The sequence below is a fragment of the Drosophila serrata genome, unplaced genomic scaffold, assembly GCF_035046125.1.
Source record: "Drosophila serrata isolate PLE 108 unplaced genomic scaffold, ASM3504612v1 contig_272, whole genome shotgun sequence".
In the NCBI taxonomy this organism is placed as follows: domain Eukaryota; kingdom Metazoa; phylum Arthropoda; class Insecta; order Diptera; family Drosophilidae; genus Drosophila; species Drosophila serrata.
This window is the reverse complement of record NW_028257170.1, coordinates 6,750,508-6,765,563: the sequence shown is the minus strand read 5'-3', so window position 1 is coordinate 6,765,563 and position 15,056 is coordinate 6,750,508. Positions and strand designations below refer to the sequence as shown.

General features: G+C 39.8%; 1 protein-coding gene across 16 annotated transcripts in view; it reads left to right on the top strand.

Moving 5' to 3' along the window:
* Window positions 1–894: 894 nt before the first annotated feature.
* Window positions 895–15,056, top strand: part of bma (SCY1-like protein bma) — a 34,192-nt gene continuing 20,030 nt past the window's right edge. For 9 of the 16 annotated variants that reach the window (XM_086833200.1, XM_020961026.2, XM_086833199.1 and 6 more), the window contains exons 1-4: window positions 10,889–11,500; window positions 11,920–12,045; window positions 12,169–12,267; window positions 14,690–15,047. In XM_086833200.1, the coding sequence (XP_086689326.1) occupies window positions 11,318–11,500; window positions 11,920–12,045; window positions 12,169–12,267; window positions 14,690–15,047 (766 nt within the window). In that variant the 5' untranslated portion in view covers window positions 10,889–11,317. Of the gene's footprint in view, window positions 1,030–1,920; window positions 1,977–10,416; window positions 11,501–11,919; window positions 12,046–12,168; window positions 12,268–14,689; window positions 15,048–15,056 lie in introns of those variants that run through there. The other 7 variants (XM_086833201.1, XM_086833198.1, XM_086833197.1 and 4 more) reach the window with 2 other exon arrangements.

The window sequence follows — 15,056 nt, the reverse complement described above, 5'->3', positions numbered from 1 at the left end:
CGCGACGTTGTCTGGCCAGCCAGGTCACAATTCTCAGGTGCTAGGTGGCAGGTACCAGGTGGCGGGTCACCTGTTTAATGTGCAAATAAAATGGCGTTAATGTCCTTGCTCTGCATACTAATTGCAACAGCCTCAGACTCGGCTCGTAACGCCATAATTGCCCGTTGCGGAGGAGAGACACTTTTCAAATGCCAGAGTGGCAGAGCAGCAAGCATGAAAATCCAGCCCACAATCCCAGCAGCACTTACATTCCCCCAGCGTCAGGAGTGTGTCACTAGTGATGTCGCCCAAAAAAATATGAAGAAAGGAAAACATATGGCAGAGGAGAAAAAAGAAAATAATTATTATGTTCTTGTTAGAATATATAGAGATTTTTAGTGGTTTTTCTAATTAAATTTATTCATATTTTAAAGGTATATGATATTAGTGATATATTATAAAAGTTTTCCCTGATGTTATAAGCCATTTGCAGAACACTCTTTAAATCACTCCCTCTTAATGTAAGACCTTGTATAAAAAGAAGACATAGCTCTGACCATAAAAAGGACGAGGCGTCAGCATCGTGTGACATTGACTGAGAGACCCACTTCTGGAAACCGGCTGCCCGTCCTTGCCCGTTGTATGCCACCCACCGCCCCTTTGGCCCCGCCACAACAAACTGTTGCTTCTCAGCTGTTTTTCTCCTCCGAAAATTCCCCAGTCACGTGGAGCCTGCGCAGTAGCTGGTATCCTTTTTAGCACACACATTGACGGGGGACTTTCCCCGTTTTTGCGCAACAGTTTGGGGCATTTGTTATGTTTGATTGGGACTTTTGGGACTTTTTTGCCCGTCGAAGCTGTTGCTTCGCGGCATGGCACTTCGGCGCTCGACTTTCCGGCGGAGTCACAGGATTCAGTCTGTTTGGGGACTTTACGGTGTGCGAACGTGCGGCGGTGAATTCTGACTCGGTTTCTCGGTGGTTCAATTCAAGCCAACGGTGCGGATACGCAACGGTCAGCGCACGCACACACTCGCGCTCTCTCTTACAGGTAACACGTATGCCGTGTACTGTGTACACCTGTACACACCGCCTGTGTATATGTGTATGAGTGTGTTTGCTGCATATAAACGCGTTTAATTAATGTGAAAGTGTCGTCGTCGTCGTCGTTGGCGGCAGTGGTGCTGCCGTTTTTCTTTGAGCCTGAGACTCGCTCTCAAAATCGCATAAACGTTGAATGTGCTGTTAATTTCCCGCTGCGCGATTATTAAGTGCTAAAAAGCGTGAATTGATTTTACAAGTTTTTCACTTTTGGCATTTTCACAGGAAGGAAATTTAGTATTTTGTTTGTAATAAAACTATAGATCATTTGAAAATAATCAAACAGAAATATTAAATATTAGATTATAAAAAGATGCGTTTCTTAAATACATTTTACAATTCTTTTTACTTGAAATCATTCTCTTTTTCTTAACATTTTTTAGAAAACAAGTTTTTCTTAAAGTTTATCCAATATTTTGGCAAACATTAAATATTTGAGCTCTAAGTTTAGACTTAAAGGTAGCATCATCAATTAAATAAACTGAACCATTTTTATTTGCTGTAAAGAAAGTATATAGTGAATTTATAGTATTATTATGTTCTTTATTTTTAAAGATTTTTTTTAATAAATATATGCTAGGGAAAACTTATGCTCATTTTAAAAAAGGCTTTATACAAAAGAAACAGTTTTGAAATTAATTTAGAAAGCTTGATACTACATAATTCACATTAATTTTGAAAGGACAAATTTATAATACCGCGAGTTTATAGAAAGATGAATATATTAATTACTATTTTTCTCTTAAACGAAATCTTAAAAATGAAGTTAAATATCCAAGAAAACCCACTTTTGAAATTCCTTTAGTCATAAAAGTGAAAATGTATTTTTTATTTGCCACAGCTCGGCGGTCTTGGTTTTGCATTGTGATCCGTGCGGCATATACCTGGTCATTTCAGGTGAGTGAACAACTCAGCTTTGGTGGCTTTGGGGGAAAATCCCCCGTAAAATCACTAAAAACCGCATTGAAAATGTTTGAACTTTTCGAGAGAGAGGAAGAGAGCTTGGCACTTGGACTTTGTCCTTTGATTCTAGCTGCCAAAATGCATTAAAGCCACAACCATAAACGTAACTAATTAAAAAGTCCTGCCAGGAATTTGCAGTATCGTTGGGATTTCTCGTATACTTTTTTTTTAATTGTGAAACGAGTCGAGTGCTCTGTCTGCCCATAAAAATGCTCACAATTAATTAATTTGTGATTATTTGAGGAATTTCGAGTGAATTTTATGCTTCCTCCCCCCAGTGACATATGTTTGACAGAAAGTGCTTGTAATCCGTGAAGGGCAAATAATTTGACCTTGTGTTTGTCTTCGGAATGATAAAGTTATACAGCTTATGGGGAATTTTTAATAGAAAATATTAGGAAAATAAAAGAAACTTTTAATTGGAGCTGGTTATTATTCAGTGACTTTAAGGATGTGCTTTGAGCTCCACTGAATACCTGAATTCAATTATAACGAGTGACTTTTTAAGAATCCATTGAAAGAGGCTTTTGTTAAGGATATATTCAATACAAATGTTTTCTATTCAATAGCTTAACAATTGAATTGTATAGAAAGAGTAATACTTTGAATAGCAACTGAATTGGCTTTTAACAAGGATAATATTTACTTCCCTATTATATGAAATGAAATAAAATCATATACCCCCTTGAATGAATACTTGTTATATATTCAAAGAAAGTTTTTAGTGTTTTATTTGAATGAAAACTCAATGAAAATTTCAAAAAATCGTGGCTTCCTTTGACCAACTTGTTTGTTTAATGCTTTAAGCCCCCTTGAATATTATTTAGGTCAGCGCTGAAACTGTGCCATTATTATGCAGACCAATAAATGCACTAGAGGAAAACAATTTGTTAGAAATTTTCCACTCGCGGACACCCTAGCAGCAGCAGCAGCAGCAGCAATTTTCCAACTCAATGCAATATTTTTTGCAACAGCTTCAGCTTCGTGCGGCTTGTTAGCAGCTACTCGACGAGTTTTTTATTTTTTGTTCTCCCTCTGTATATAGTATATATAAAATTTCACTTTAAACTTATGCAAATTTCTGGCTTATAATTTTGCCTGGAACGCGAATCAAAAGTTATAAGTAGAGGCGAAAGCTGCGTGGCCAGAGCGAGAAACTTGAGCTTGTGTTGCCAATTTTAAGTGATTTTAAATAACAGCAGGAACTGAAATTAAAGGCCAAAAGTGAGTTTCTGAAGAATACGAAATATATATATATATGAAAATAAGAAAAACTAAGGAAGGAAACATGTAATGACATAATTTGTAATGTCTTTTGCCAGTCAACAAAGGAATGTACACATCGGCGACAGCTACAAGGACGTTCTCAAAGTCCTGGCTTTGCAATTTAAAATAATTCCCACCGTGCCCCCTAAATGCCATTAAGTATTAAGTCATTTTTGGGGGCGGAGACGCTGGCAGGGGGTGTGGCAAGTAAAAACTTTCACCGTCGACAGTGTGTGTGTGTTTTTTTATGCTCATATTTGTTTGTGCGCGTCTGCAGGCTTTGTTTGCTGTTTGTGTTTTATTTTAAAAATGTACGTTTTTGCGGGTATGTGTGTAGGTTTTTTTTTTTTGCTGCGCTTATGCACATAATTGAGTGAGTGAGTGAAAACTATAAAGATAACTCACACTGTTTGCTTTTTCAGGTAGTTTTTCAAGGATTCAAGCTAAAAACTTTACATAAAGTTTACTTGCAGAAAGCTAAGAAATCTGGTTTAAGTGATTAAACCGATAGTGTTATTTTTATCTCAAAACTCTTGAAAAATATTTTATGTTCCGCAATTTTTGTGAGTAATTTTTTATCCTAACAATAAACCCCTTAAAGTAGCAACGCCACTTTCAAACCCCGTATTTATGTGAGCTCTTTTGTCGACCAAATAGCAACATTTCCTGCCACAATTCTGCTCGATTAGTTCTTCGTACACACTCTCTATCGAACGGCATTGCAATTCGATTGCCAGAGAATTTATTTGCCAAAATTTGGCACTATGGCAATTTGCAATTCATTGTCGCCTGGCACAAACTGAAATGCATCATCATTGCGCATTGAATTTTTAGCAAAATATTTGCCATTGACTCTGGTCTGTGCCTTGGTCGTCCTGTGGCCACAATTTTAATTAGGATGCCTTGTCAGCGGTGTGGGCAGGCAAAAATCACATCTCGTAAAATATTTGGGGAACTTGCAGAAAGCAAGAGGCATATTTGGTTTTCTAGCCAAATGGGAAAAGTGTGGTCAATTTAAAAATCAGGAACTCAAAATTAGGATTCTGTGAGAAAAAGCCAAGGGACCTGTTTTCCTTTTTCATTTATAGGGATTTAAATAGAAGTTTAGAACAAGTAAGTAATAATAAAAACAATAACTGCAGGGATAACTAATAATATTTTTATTTATTTATTTTTTGGAGTCTTGGCATCCAATTAAAAATGATTTCTTATCTTGCTTCATTGTTTTAATACATAATTCAGAAAATCATAGAAATACTTCCAGGAGCTACACCTTTCTTTAAAAACAGATATACTTCTTAATTTGTAATTAATATCCGCTACATTTATATCAAATGGCATCTGTGATGCTGGCAAATTAAAATTCATATGGCGTGAGCACTAATAAGCAATAAAATTGGATTTTCTGAATTTCTGCTTAATGCATATATGTATCCTTGCCTTGTAAACACGACTGTTGCCGCTGCTTAAGCTGTTAAATATCCGTTTCGAGATGCTCGCTCTATTGAAAACTGATTACTCGCAGCAGGAACGGGAGAAGGAGCAACAGGAGAGGCCGCAGGAGACGGCTGTTGTTCTCGGCTCTTTGGCGAACAAACATATTAACGCACGAGGGGCACTGAGGCCTGACTTTGACACATATTGGCCTGGCAATTAATCCGCCCAGCCAAACATGGCAACATATTGTGCTCACGCACGCATAAGAATAACAAAAACACTCGAGGAGGACCAACTCTTGCCCCGGGAACTAATTGCCCTTTCTTTGGAATTCACTAAGTCTCCTCGCCTGTTTTCATAGAAGTATCTATCACAGATTCCCAAGCCTGTAATTAGGTTTCCTTGTGGGCCCGTAACTTCGTTTCGTCGGTCGGTGAAAACAGTTTACAGTCTCTTCCATAATTATGCCACGATTGTGTTGCTCTTACTCGGCGCTGCAGTTATTAGCATTAGCCACAATTCAATTATGAACGCCCGTCTGCAACACTTAAGCAAATGCTTAAACAGCTTTTGTTTGTCCATAATCCAACGCTACCCCAGCCCCCGCATCGCTGTCACACTCAATTCCATTCAATTTTCAAGTGGATACTGCCGAGGATAACTAAACAAATTACGTAAAAGATTTAATTAGGGAGCCTTAATGCCTCAGTGACAGCAGTAGCAGCAGCAGCAGCTCCCTGGGCACGTTCACGTGTCGTATACGTAATATGCAAATATTGCGCCCTACGCTCGAGGACGCAATGCCAACGGGGGGATGAGCTCTGTCCGACCGTATATTGAAATCTGGTCCTCCGACCATAGAGTGAATGCGGCCAATAACCTATTTCGAAAAGGGAAAAGTAAATAAGGAGCTTGTAATTACTTAAAGATTTCCCTAAACTATTTGTATTGAATTTGTGTATATTTTGCCTTGAAAGTCAAGTAATATTGACACTTTTTGAGCAAGTTACAGAGTTGTCTCTCAGTGGCCTCCAAATTATTACTGCCAGGCTCTCCTTTGAGAGGGAGAAGGTAATTATCCATGCGGCAGATGCAGCCGCAGTAGTTCCAGTTAGTCGTAAAGGAATGCGAATACGAATGGAAATTGTCCGAGAGTATGCAATGAATATTCCTGCCACTGCTGCCCCGGGCCAGAAACGAAGCAAATGTAGATGAGTTGCACCAGGGAGCCACAGCTCCTGGTTGCCACACAACGAAGCATCCGCACCACCAGTTGCCAAGGAAATATGAAAGTTTGCTACACTTGGGAAAAATAAAAATAAACTTTACTAAACGTTGTTAATTACGGTGGGAAATCTCTAGTAATTAAATATAACTTTTTGAAAGCAGCTTACAATAATATTATATTGTATAGTTATTTATCAATTAACACATCTTTACCCCAGCTTTCTACCTTGACTCCTTTTACTAAACATAAAGTAGTTTAAGGAGTTTTTGTACCTTTTTGTTAACCAAACTATCCTTGTATTGTCCTTATTTTCTTTCTCTGTTTACGGCCTTTGTCCCTGGCTGGCAGGCGAACAATAAATGAGGCAAAAGCAAACAAAAGATGGGCCACAGTTGCCTTAACTGACACATTTTTGCTATCCTTCGGCCGCTCGCCGCATGTGACTGTGACTGTGTCTGTGGCACTGGCAGTGCATATGTGTTGGTGCGGCTAAAGGACCATCATATCTGTTTTTTTCTAATTGAGACATCTGTGTGCGTGAGCGTCTGCCATCGTTTGTTTTGGCCCCCTGTGCGTGCTGTGTGTGTGTGTTTGTGTTTGTCTTCAATCAGCGCTTGAGTTGGCAACATGTTGTTGCTCCTTCGGCCGCTTGTTGCCTGTTTTGTTGTGCGCTTTACGGCCATCTTCGTCTGACTTTCGGCTAAAAATATTTAACTCAGAGGACGTTAAATACACAAATACACGACAAGAAAAATGGCCTAAAGGTGTGCCTATAAATCTCTACAATTTAAAGTAGATTAATGGGACTAAAAATAAGGTTAAACTTGACTTTAAAGAATATATTTTTGAGCTAGGTTTTAACTTTAGTTTAGTTCTGACTCTCTGGGAAAACTTTAATTTAACTCTCAGAAATAAGTTTTATAGAAGTAATCCCATTTAGGGAAGGATTTTTTTCCTCTAGTGCATATAGACTTATTTTGTATGCCTTTATATGTCTGAAATTGTCAAATATAACACAGGAAATTCGATCCATCTTGCTCTCTCTTTATTTAGCCTTCTCTCTCTCTTTCTCTGGTTGCCAAAAATAATTCCCAGAGTTTCAGGAGCTGTGTGTGTTTACGCTTCGCTTTTATCATTTAATTTTGGCTGCCTCAGTCCGAGCTCGGTTCGTGCCCATGTCGAAATCAATAAAGCCGGCGAGAGTCCACGTGTCCGGGCCACGAGTCTTTCGCATTAACGGCTTTTCACTGCCCCAATTTTCCGACTCCAAAACCGCACTCCCCCCTTTCATCGCATTTGGAAAATTCAAATCGAAGCCATGACATTTATTAGAAAACCGATGGCCGATCAATGGATTAGATGACATTAACTACCACATTAAAAGCAGATTAAAGCGAGAAAATATTGCATTTCTTGTTCAAACAAAATTATTATATTAGCCGCTACTCAGATTTTATTAGCCTGCATATTTAATGGGTGTATACTGTGTGCAATTTGAATAAATTAAATTAATTTTATTCATGATGCCCGCATAGCGTAGGTATATTGATTTGATTTATTACAACGGCTGAGGTTTTAATTAAATTGATTTGGTTTGAATTTAATGCTTCGCTGAGTTTTGTAATCCATAAATAAATGACAAAAATATATATATACATAACGCATATTTTATGCATTTCAACTTAATTGTCGGGGTAATTTTAATAAGTAATTGACGTGCGCATAAATAATTCTGATGCAAGGAACCCAAGTAACGTTTAGGGTATCTCTACAAAATTACTTTATTATTTATAAAGTAAAAATGTTAAAAATTAAATACATTTTTTAATTAATCTAATGACAATTTTTCCATTATTTCATGACAACTTTCCTTATGCTATGTATTCCTGGAAAAATTCAAACAAATAGAATAGGAAAATATGTATAATTATTTACCTGCCAGCACAAGAAAATTAACAATACAGGACTGAATTTACCTGTTACAAATAAAAATATCTTTCCTGCAGAGCCAATTTGTGAATGTTATTTGTTTGCTCTTTAATTACCGTTTATGAATGCCTTTTAAATAATTGATTCTGAGAATAATAAGAGGGGTTTTTAAATGGAAAGGGAGATGGAAGTCAAATATCTCACAGTTTTCTTACTTTATGTTTACTTTAAAAAGGTACTTTTTAATATGCCTGGTAGAAAGCTGGTAAATTCAACTAAGAATAAAATATTTAAAGACTTGTATGTGTATTAAAGAAAACAATAAAAAGCCAACTACCAAACCGATAAAATAAAAATATACCCAGTGAAAAAATGCCTCTTGCTATAAATTTGTTTCGAATTTTTTTTTGTTCCGAGAACTACTAAAAAATTCCCACTGCGAATTCCGGGTGCTGGCAGATTACAAATAAAATGCCGTAAAAGCAAACCGCATCCATTCGCCACGCTAAACCGCCTTAAATATTTAAGCTTGTTTGCTCTCAATTGTAAAATGCTGACCTAGAAAGTTGCCTCCGTTGAACCAGCCGCCAATCGTCTTCCGCCGGACTTTGTCCTCCTCTTGTCCTCCATCCGTTCCTCAGTTCCTCAGACCCTCCTTCCATTCCGCCCTTGCTCCGTCTATCTGTCAGCCATCATCGGTCCGTGTCCGGTGTCGCCATTCCTTCGTTCTGTCCCGTGAATCCTTGGGCAGTTTGTTCTATAGATACTCGGAGCGTTAAGCACACAATACAACCCCGGCTCTACTGAGCTCTCATATTTTATTTATTTACCATCAGCACAATTTATTTAACGAAAAAATTTCACGCTACGTTGCAGAGAAGCCAAAAGCGGGAGAGAGAGGGCCGGGTAAATGTTTTTCACTAAATAGTTTTACGTTTGCTGGAAATTTATGTTGCCTCGTTTTGGGCCGCAGGACCTGCGCCCCAGTAAGATGTCTCAAGTCAATTTGTTGGCTTCCCTCTGGCTTTCAGACAGCTGCTCTGAGCATCCTGCCAAAATGTTTACTTGCATTGAATAATTCAGTCGGCAAAGAATGTACACCGTCGAGAAGAAGAGCAGACAGACGGCTCCCCTGCACCCCGCCCCTCTCCCACAGGAGGTAAAGTCCTGGAAAAGTCCCAGAAAAGTCCTGACGGAGTAGAGCAGCGAGTGCAGCCGGAATGCGACAGACATGCCAGGCACTTTGACACATGTTTGGCAAGTCAAATTGCATTAGGTTTCCATTTAAGCAATTGCGAAATTTGCTATACCTCAAGCAACGAATTCTGGGATTCCCCTGAGCTGTGGTTATTTTCAGCAATTAATAAAAGAGAGCAGCTCATGTGTTGAGCGCATTTTCATAAATCTACAGAAAACGTGGCCGCGAACAATCACACGGGGGCCAGGGGTCGTCACTTATACATATTCAGCCACAATGAATGGCCGGGGCCAAACTCATTTAACTTTTTAATTGTGCATTTTTGTGTGAAGAGGCCAAAAAAGAAAGCCAGAAGCGGCCATAACCGAGACTTGAATGTCCTTAAATTTTATTTCAAAATAAAGGGTAGCTCTGGGAAAGCATAAGTCTTAGTCTCTATTTATTTAAATTGTTCAATTAAGCTGCATTAAGAAATTATTCTCTGCTTAAATCAGCTTAAATAAGCTTATCATTGAATATAACTTCTTGTTTATAAAAATCATAAAACTCTTAATTGGAGCAGAGATTTGGCATTTGTTATTTGCTTTCAATTACATAGAATTGCCTGAGTGGGCAGCCAAAATAAACCAAACAGTATGCAGCTTTTAATTAAAATAAATATATTTAAAATATAATCATGAAATTCTAGCTAAAATTTAGAAACACACACGAATTTATTTGTTTTCAATTGATTATTGATTGGCAATATTTATACTTGCTTTGAATGCGAAAAATATTATCTCACTGATGCACATAAATGCATTTAAAACGCAGCTCAAATATGCGTATAAATAACTATGCGTAATGGCCATATCTATATGCTGGCTAATTAGAGATTAGATGCTGGTCTTTTAGCAATTTCCATTCATAATACTTTGGCCACAGTCGCGCTATAAATAAATTGTATCTAACGCTCACTTGAACAGAATTAACCCAGAGCAACCAACTCTCGGCTGGCTAGGACCTACGGAGGCAGAACAATTTTAAACTGCTGCTGGAGTGGAGCTCCTTTTGCCTGGGCTTAATGAGTGTATAAATTGAGCACAAAAGCCAAGCGGAGCAATAAGCGCATTAATTGCCATTGCAGAAGGGCAGCCATGAAGGCAGGCAAGGCGTCGAGATGGTCTCCGTCGCCTGGCCAACGGGGCGTATGCGCAATGTGAAGTGGCCGCAATTAAAGTGAAATTTTGCGTTTATTTTCTCTACCGCCTCTGACTTTCCGACTCTTTTCTAACTCTCTTCCTCTCTCTCTCTCTCTCTCTCCCCTCTAATTGCAGGAAGTTCTAGGATTCTAGGAAGGACGCAGCACAGCAGCTACTCTCGGCTCTCTAGACATCAAAGACGGCAACAACGGCGGCCAGAATTTTCTCTCGTTTGGATAGTGTCGAGGAGGTGCAACGCGGTCGCAGTGGCAGCGCTGTGGGAATAACGCCGCCGGGCGGACCAGGTGCGGCAGGAGGAGCGGCCGGCGGAGCAGGATCAGGATCAGGAGCGGTGGCAGCGACAGCGGTGGCAGTGGGTTCACCGGCCAGAAGTGGCCACCACCAGCAGCAACAATTCGGTGGCGGAGGCGGCGGCGGAGGAGCAGTGGCGGGAGCGGGAGCGGGAGCAACGGGTGTCGGCGTGGCAGGTGTGGGACCAGGAACAGGAGCGGCGGCCATTAGGCAGCGTAGCGCCAGCACAGTGCTCGATATTGGATTGCAGCAGCGCAAGGTATCCGTTGGCGGAGGAGTGGGAGTGGTAGGAGGAACCGGAGCAGCAGGAGCAGGGCCACCATCGCCAGGCATTCTCCACAAACGCACCGGATTCAATGGCTTCGGTGGCTACGAGGCCCCAGTGATTCCCAACCGACAGGACATCCTTAATGGCCCGGGTGTGGGAGTGGGCGGCACAGCCTCCAGCGTGGGATTAACAGCAGGTGGACAATTACCTGGTCGTGGCCGGCTTTCTATCAGCGGTGCATTACTCATTGGCTCATCGCCATCATCATCCGCATCGTCAGTTTCTGGGACAGCAGCAGCAGCAGCGTCAGCAGGAGGATCAGTACCTACGGGAGCCACCCTCGGGGAGACAGCAGGTGGCTCTGCACCCAGCATCGCAGGTAGCGCACCCCTGCCCGTGCCGGGACCAAAGCGACAGGGCAGCTTCTCGAATGTCTTCTCCAAGCTAATCGACGGAATGCCCGCTGGCACAATGTTTGCCAAATTCAAGAGCACCAACGTGGCCGCCTCCACATCGATGCAGAATGTCGCCGAGGGCAATCCCATCACGCAGTACTTCGAAATCGGCAAGCCGGTGGCCTGTGCCGGCCCAGAGTTGGTGTGGCGCATCCACGATGCCTACCGCAAGAGTGACAACAGGGTGAGTGGACACAGGAACCCAGCCGCGGGCTCAGAATCCGTGTATATATTTCCAGTGAAAATGGCTGAGGAATTTTTCCTGGTCTGCTACTACTTTTCCTGGAACAAAAATTCCTCTTAAGTTATTTGTTTGATACTATAATTATTGTTAATAAGGAAATTGCGCATTTCTTTTATTCTGAAGAAACATTCTAAAAGTTAGTGACAATTATAGGAATTTTATAGAGTTGTTAAATTCGGAAAAGCAAGATTTTCTTTTACTAATTATATTTTTAAATGTGTTTTAATTATAGAACTTATTACGTTCACCTAAAGAGCATGTCAAAAACAGCAAATTATTCTTTTCGTTTCTTGTTTTTTCTTCCCATTATTCTTTTAATTATTTTTATTTAAAATGTCATTTCAAATGTCATTTTGCAGGAATGTTCAGTGTTTATATTCGAGAAGAAAATTGCAGAGAAACTGCATAAGCCGCGTCGCAAGGAAGCCATAACGGAGCTGCTAAAGAGTTCGGTGAAAACTCTGGAGCGTTTTCGCCATCCGCGGGTGAGTGAATGTCCTGTCTTTTCCGTCGGCACCTCCCCCGGTGCTTCCCTCAATCGATAATTACTTTTCCAAAGCAATGAATCTACAGCCCCCGCCCGCCCTGTTTTCTCTTCTCGCCCGCAGATACTGCAGATCTATCATACGGTCGAGGAGAGTGCGGACACACTGGCCTTTGCCTCGGAGCCCATCTTTGCCAGCCTCTCGAATGTGCTGGCCTTTCACGTGAGTCTTGGCCTTAGTTTTCCAGCTTTCCCCCATCTTCCCATATTCCCAGTGCCCTTTTCCCAGTTTCAGTTGCCAGTTGCGAGTTTGAGTTTGCTGACAGCGACATGGACATGCAATTTGTGTTGTCGCCTGGTTGGCTTTCAGTCCTATATTGGTTCGGCCCTATTTTCTTTCTTTTTTGTATTCTACCCTTTTTTCCATCAAAGCACAGCAAGAAATTAAATGGTGTGAATTTGTATTTTATAGTTTAAATTAGGTTTAAATACAAGCAGAAAATTAGGTAATTGAATAATGGTATAAGTGAAATTATATTAATAAAATATTAGAAGGGTTTGGTAATGAATTATGCCTCCAACATAGGAAATTTACATTTCATTTTATTTCAGTTTCTTTTCTTTATTAAATTATTGATTATTTTATGATTTATATATTTTATTTTCTCGATAATATTATTCTAAAGGATCTGCTTAACTCAAGTAATTATTTAAGGTAGATATTTTAAATATTTGTCAGCCTTAATTCTCTTTAACAAATAACTTCGTATTGTGAAGTGTTCCTCATTTGATACTTTATTTTATATGTTATATATAATTAAATTTATAGTTAATTCAACAATTAATAATTACAAAAGTTTTGATATTTCTGTAAATCTCTTGTTAAATATAAATTGTGTATTAAGAGCGTCTCTGGCTTTGTATACTGATCAGGAGTCTTCCCATTTTTGAATATATTTCTTAAATGTATATTAAATTATTTCATGTTATTAACCACTACATTTGTATGGCTTTAAGTTCGATTAAATTTTTTCCCGTGCAATCCCATGTCCACTGCCGGTCCATCTAGTGTTTCCCAGGTATGGAGGAACAATGTTTAGATTGTTGGGTTGATTGTTGTTCTGTTGTTGCTGCTGCCTCAGTGTTTTGTTAAAGTTTTCCAGGCAAGCCAAGTGCATAGTTTGACTTTCAGGCACAATGGGGGCGGTCGGTGGTCGGTGGGCGTGGCAAGTACTGGGTATGCATGACAGAAACACACAGCAACAGCAACAGCAACAGCAGCAGCACAAACGCAGCTCTCGCACACAACTAAATCGAATTACACGACGCGCGTCTGTGTTAGCCAGGCCATAAGCGTCTGGGTGTGTGTGTATGTGTGTGTGTGTGGTGGAAAGTTTACGCTGCCAAGATTGAGTCAATAAAGAGCTTCGGTCGGTCTGCAGCACAGCTCAGAAATTGATACGCACACACGGACACAGTGCGTGTCACAACTTAAATGTAGTTTTAGTTTTTCGGTTAAGCTCTAAAAGCATTCGAGGATATGTCAGCAATATAGTTGCTTAACTCAAATTAATTGTTGTTTCGCAATGAATAAGTTGTGCAAGTTGAGTTTAAGGTCAAAATGTGGAACAACAAATGGAATAAGATTATTTTGGCACTTGAAAATGGTCAAGAAACCTTGAAAAATGATTTGAAAATAGTTTGATTTATGGTTCTCAAGACTTGAAAATTATGAAAATATTATAGAACAATTTTTACTAATTATAAGCTAATTTTTTATATAACATCTTAGAAAACTATTTAAAAAAATAATCTTTAATGAGGTAATTAAATAATACTAATTAATAGACAAGTATTGAATTTGCATTAATATATGTATTTCGTCAACTAACTACTTTCATCACAAGCCAATTATAGTTAGAAACTTAACATATATTTCCGTGCCAAAATAGGTTTCCTTCTGATATATATATTTACATTACCGAAACGCACTGCATCAATTCTGTTTACAACAGCAATCTTTATGCCCACAGAAACAGCTGAACAATAACAAAAAAGAAAGGAAACCTACTGAATAGTTTTTAGTTTCAAGGCAAGTCGATTCGAGTTAAATTACATTGAAAATTGCAAAAGGTAAAGCTCAGAAAAAATACACTCACATGCACGCATCATATACAACCAGGTAAATTGCCTTACAAAACAAACGAAAAATTGGGAAAAAAGAAGGAAAAACTATGGGGGAAAACAGAAAAGCCAGGCAAGAGCAAACAACAAACAGTAGAAACACGAGAGATTTGAATGGCTTATCATCAAATGCAATGCTCTGAATGGGAATTTTAAAGCCATCAGCTGAACGTAGCTACCCATCCAAGCCGAAGCCGAGGGCGAAGCGAATTTAAGGCCACCCGACCAGCTCAGTCTGGGATTAGGCCCTAACTCTTTATTACCTGTCCGCAAAAGTGCACTGGAAAAATAATAGACTCATTTAAGGCACCTAATAGGATTTATTTTTAATGGAAACTTAAATGAAAGCTTAAGAGAAGATATATTTACTAAAAAGTAAAGAAAGTGTTTAATTTGTAGCATTTTTTAAGCAGAAAAATTATAATATATTAAAGAAATTTTCAAATTTTTCCCCTCTGCAGGAGTCGAAAACCTATGAGAGCGCCAATGTGACCCCGGCGACGGGCGGAGCGGCGGCGGCCCAGGCTCAAGCGGCTGCTCAGGCGGCGGCCAACACTTTGCCCCAGCGACCTGCCCATGCCAAGGAATACAATTTCTTGGACATGGAGCTAAAGTATGGCTTTCTCCAGGTGAGTTGTGAGTGGCAGGTGACCAGCAACGACCAGCGTCTCCTGACCCTGTTTGCCAACGTTTTGCAGCTAACCGAGGCCCTGGCATATCTACACTATTCCGGTCACGTAATTCATCGCAATGTGTGTCCATCTTCTATACTAATAACAAAGCGAGGCATTTGGAAGCTGGCCGGGATGGAATATGTGGGTAAGTGTG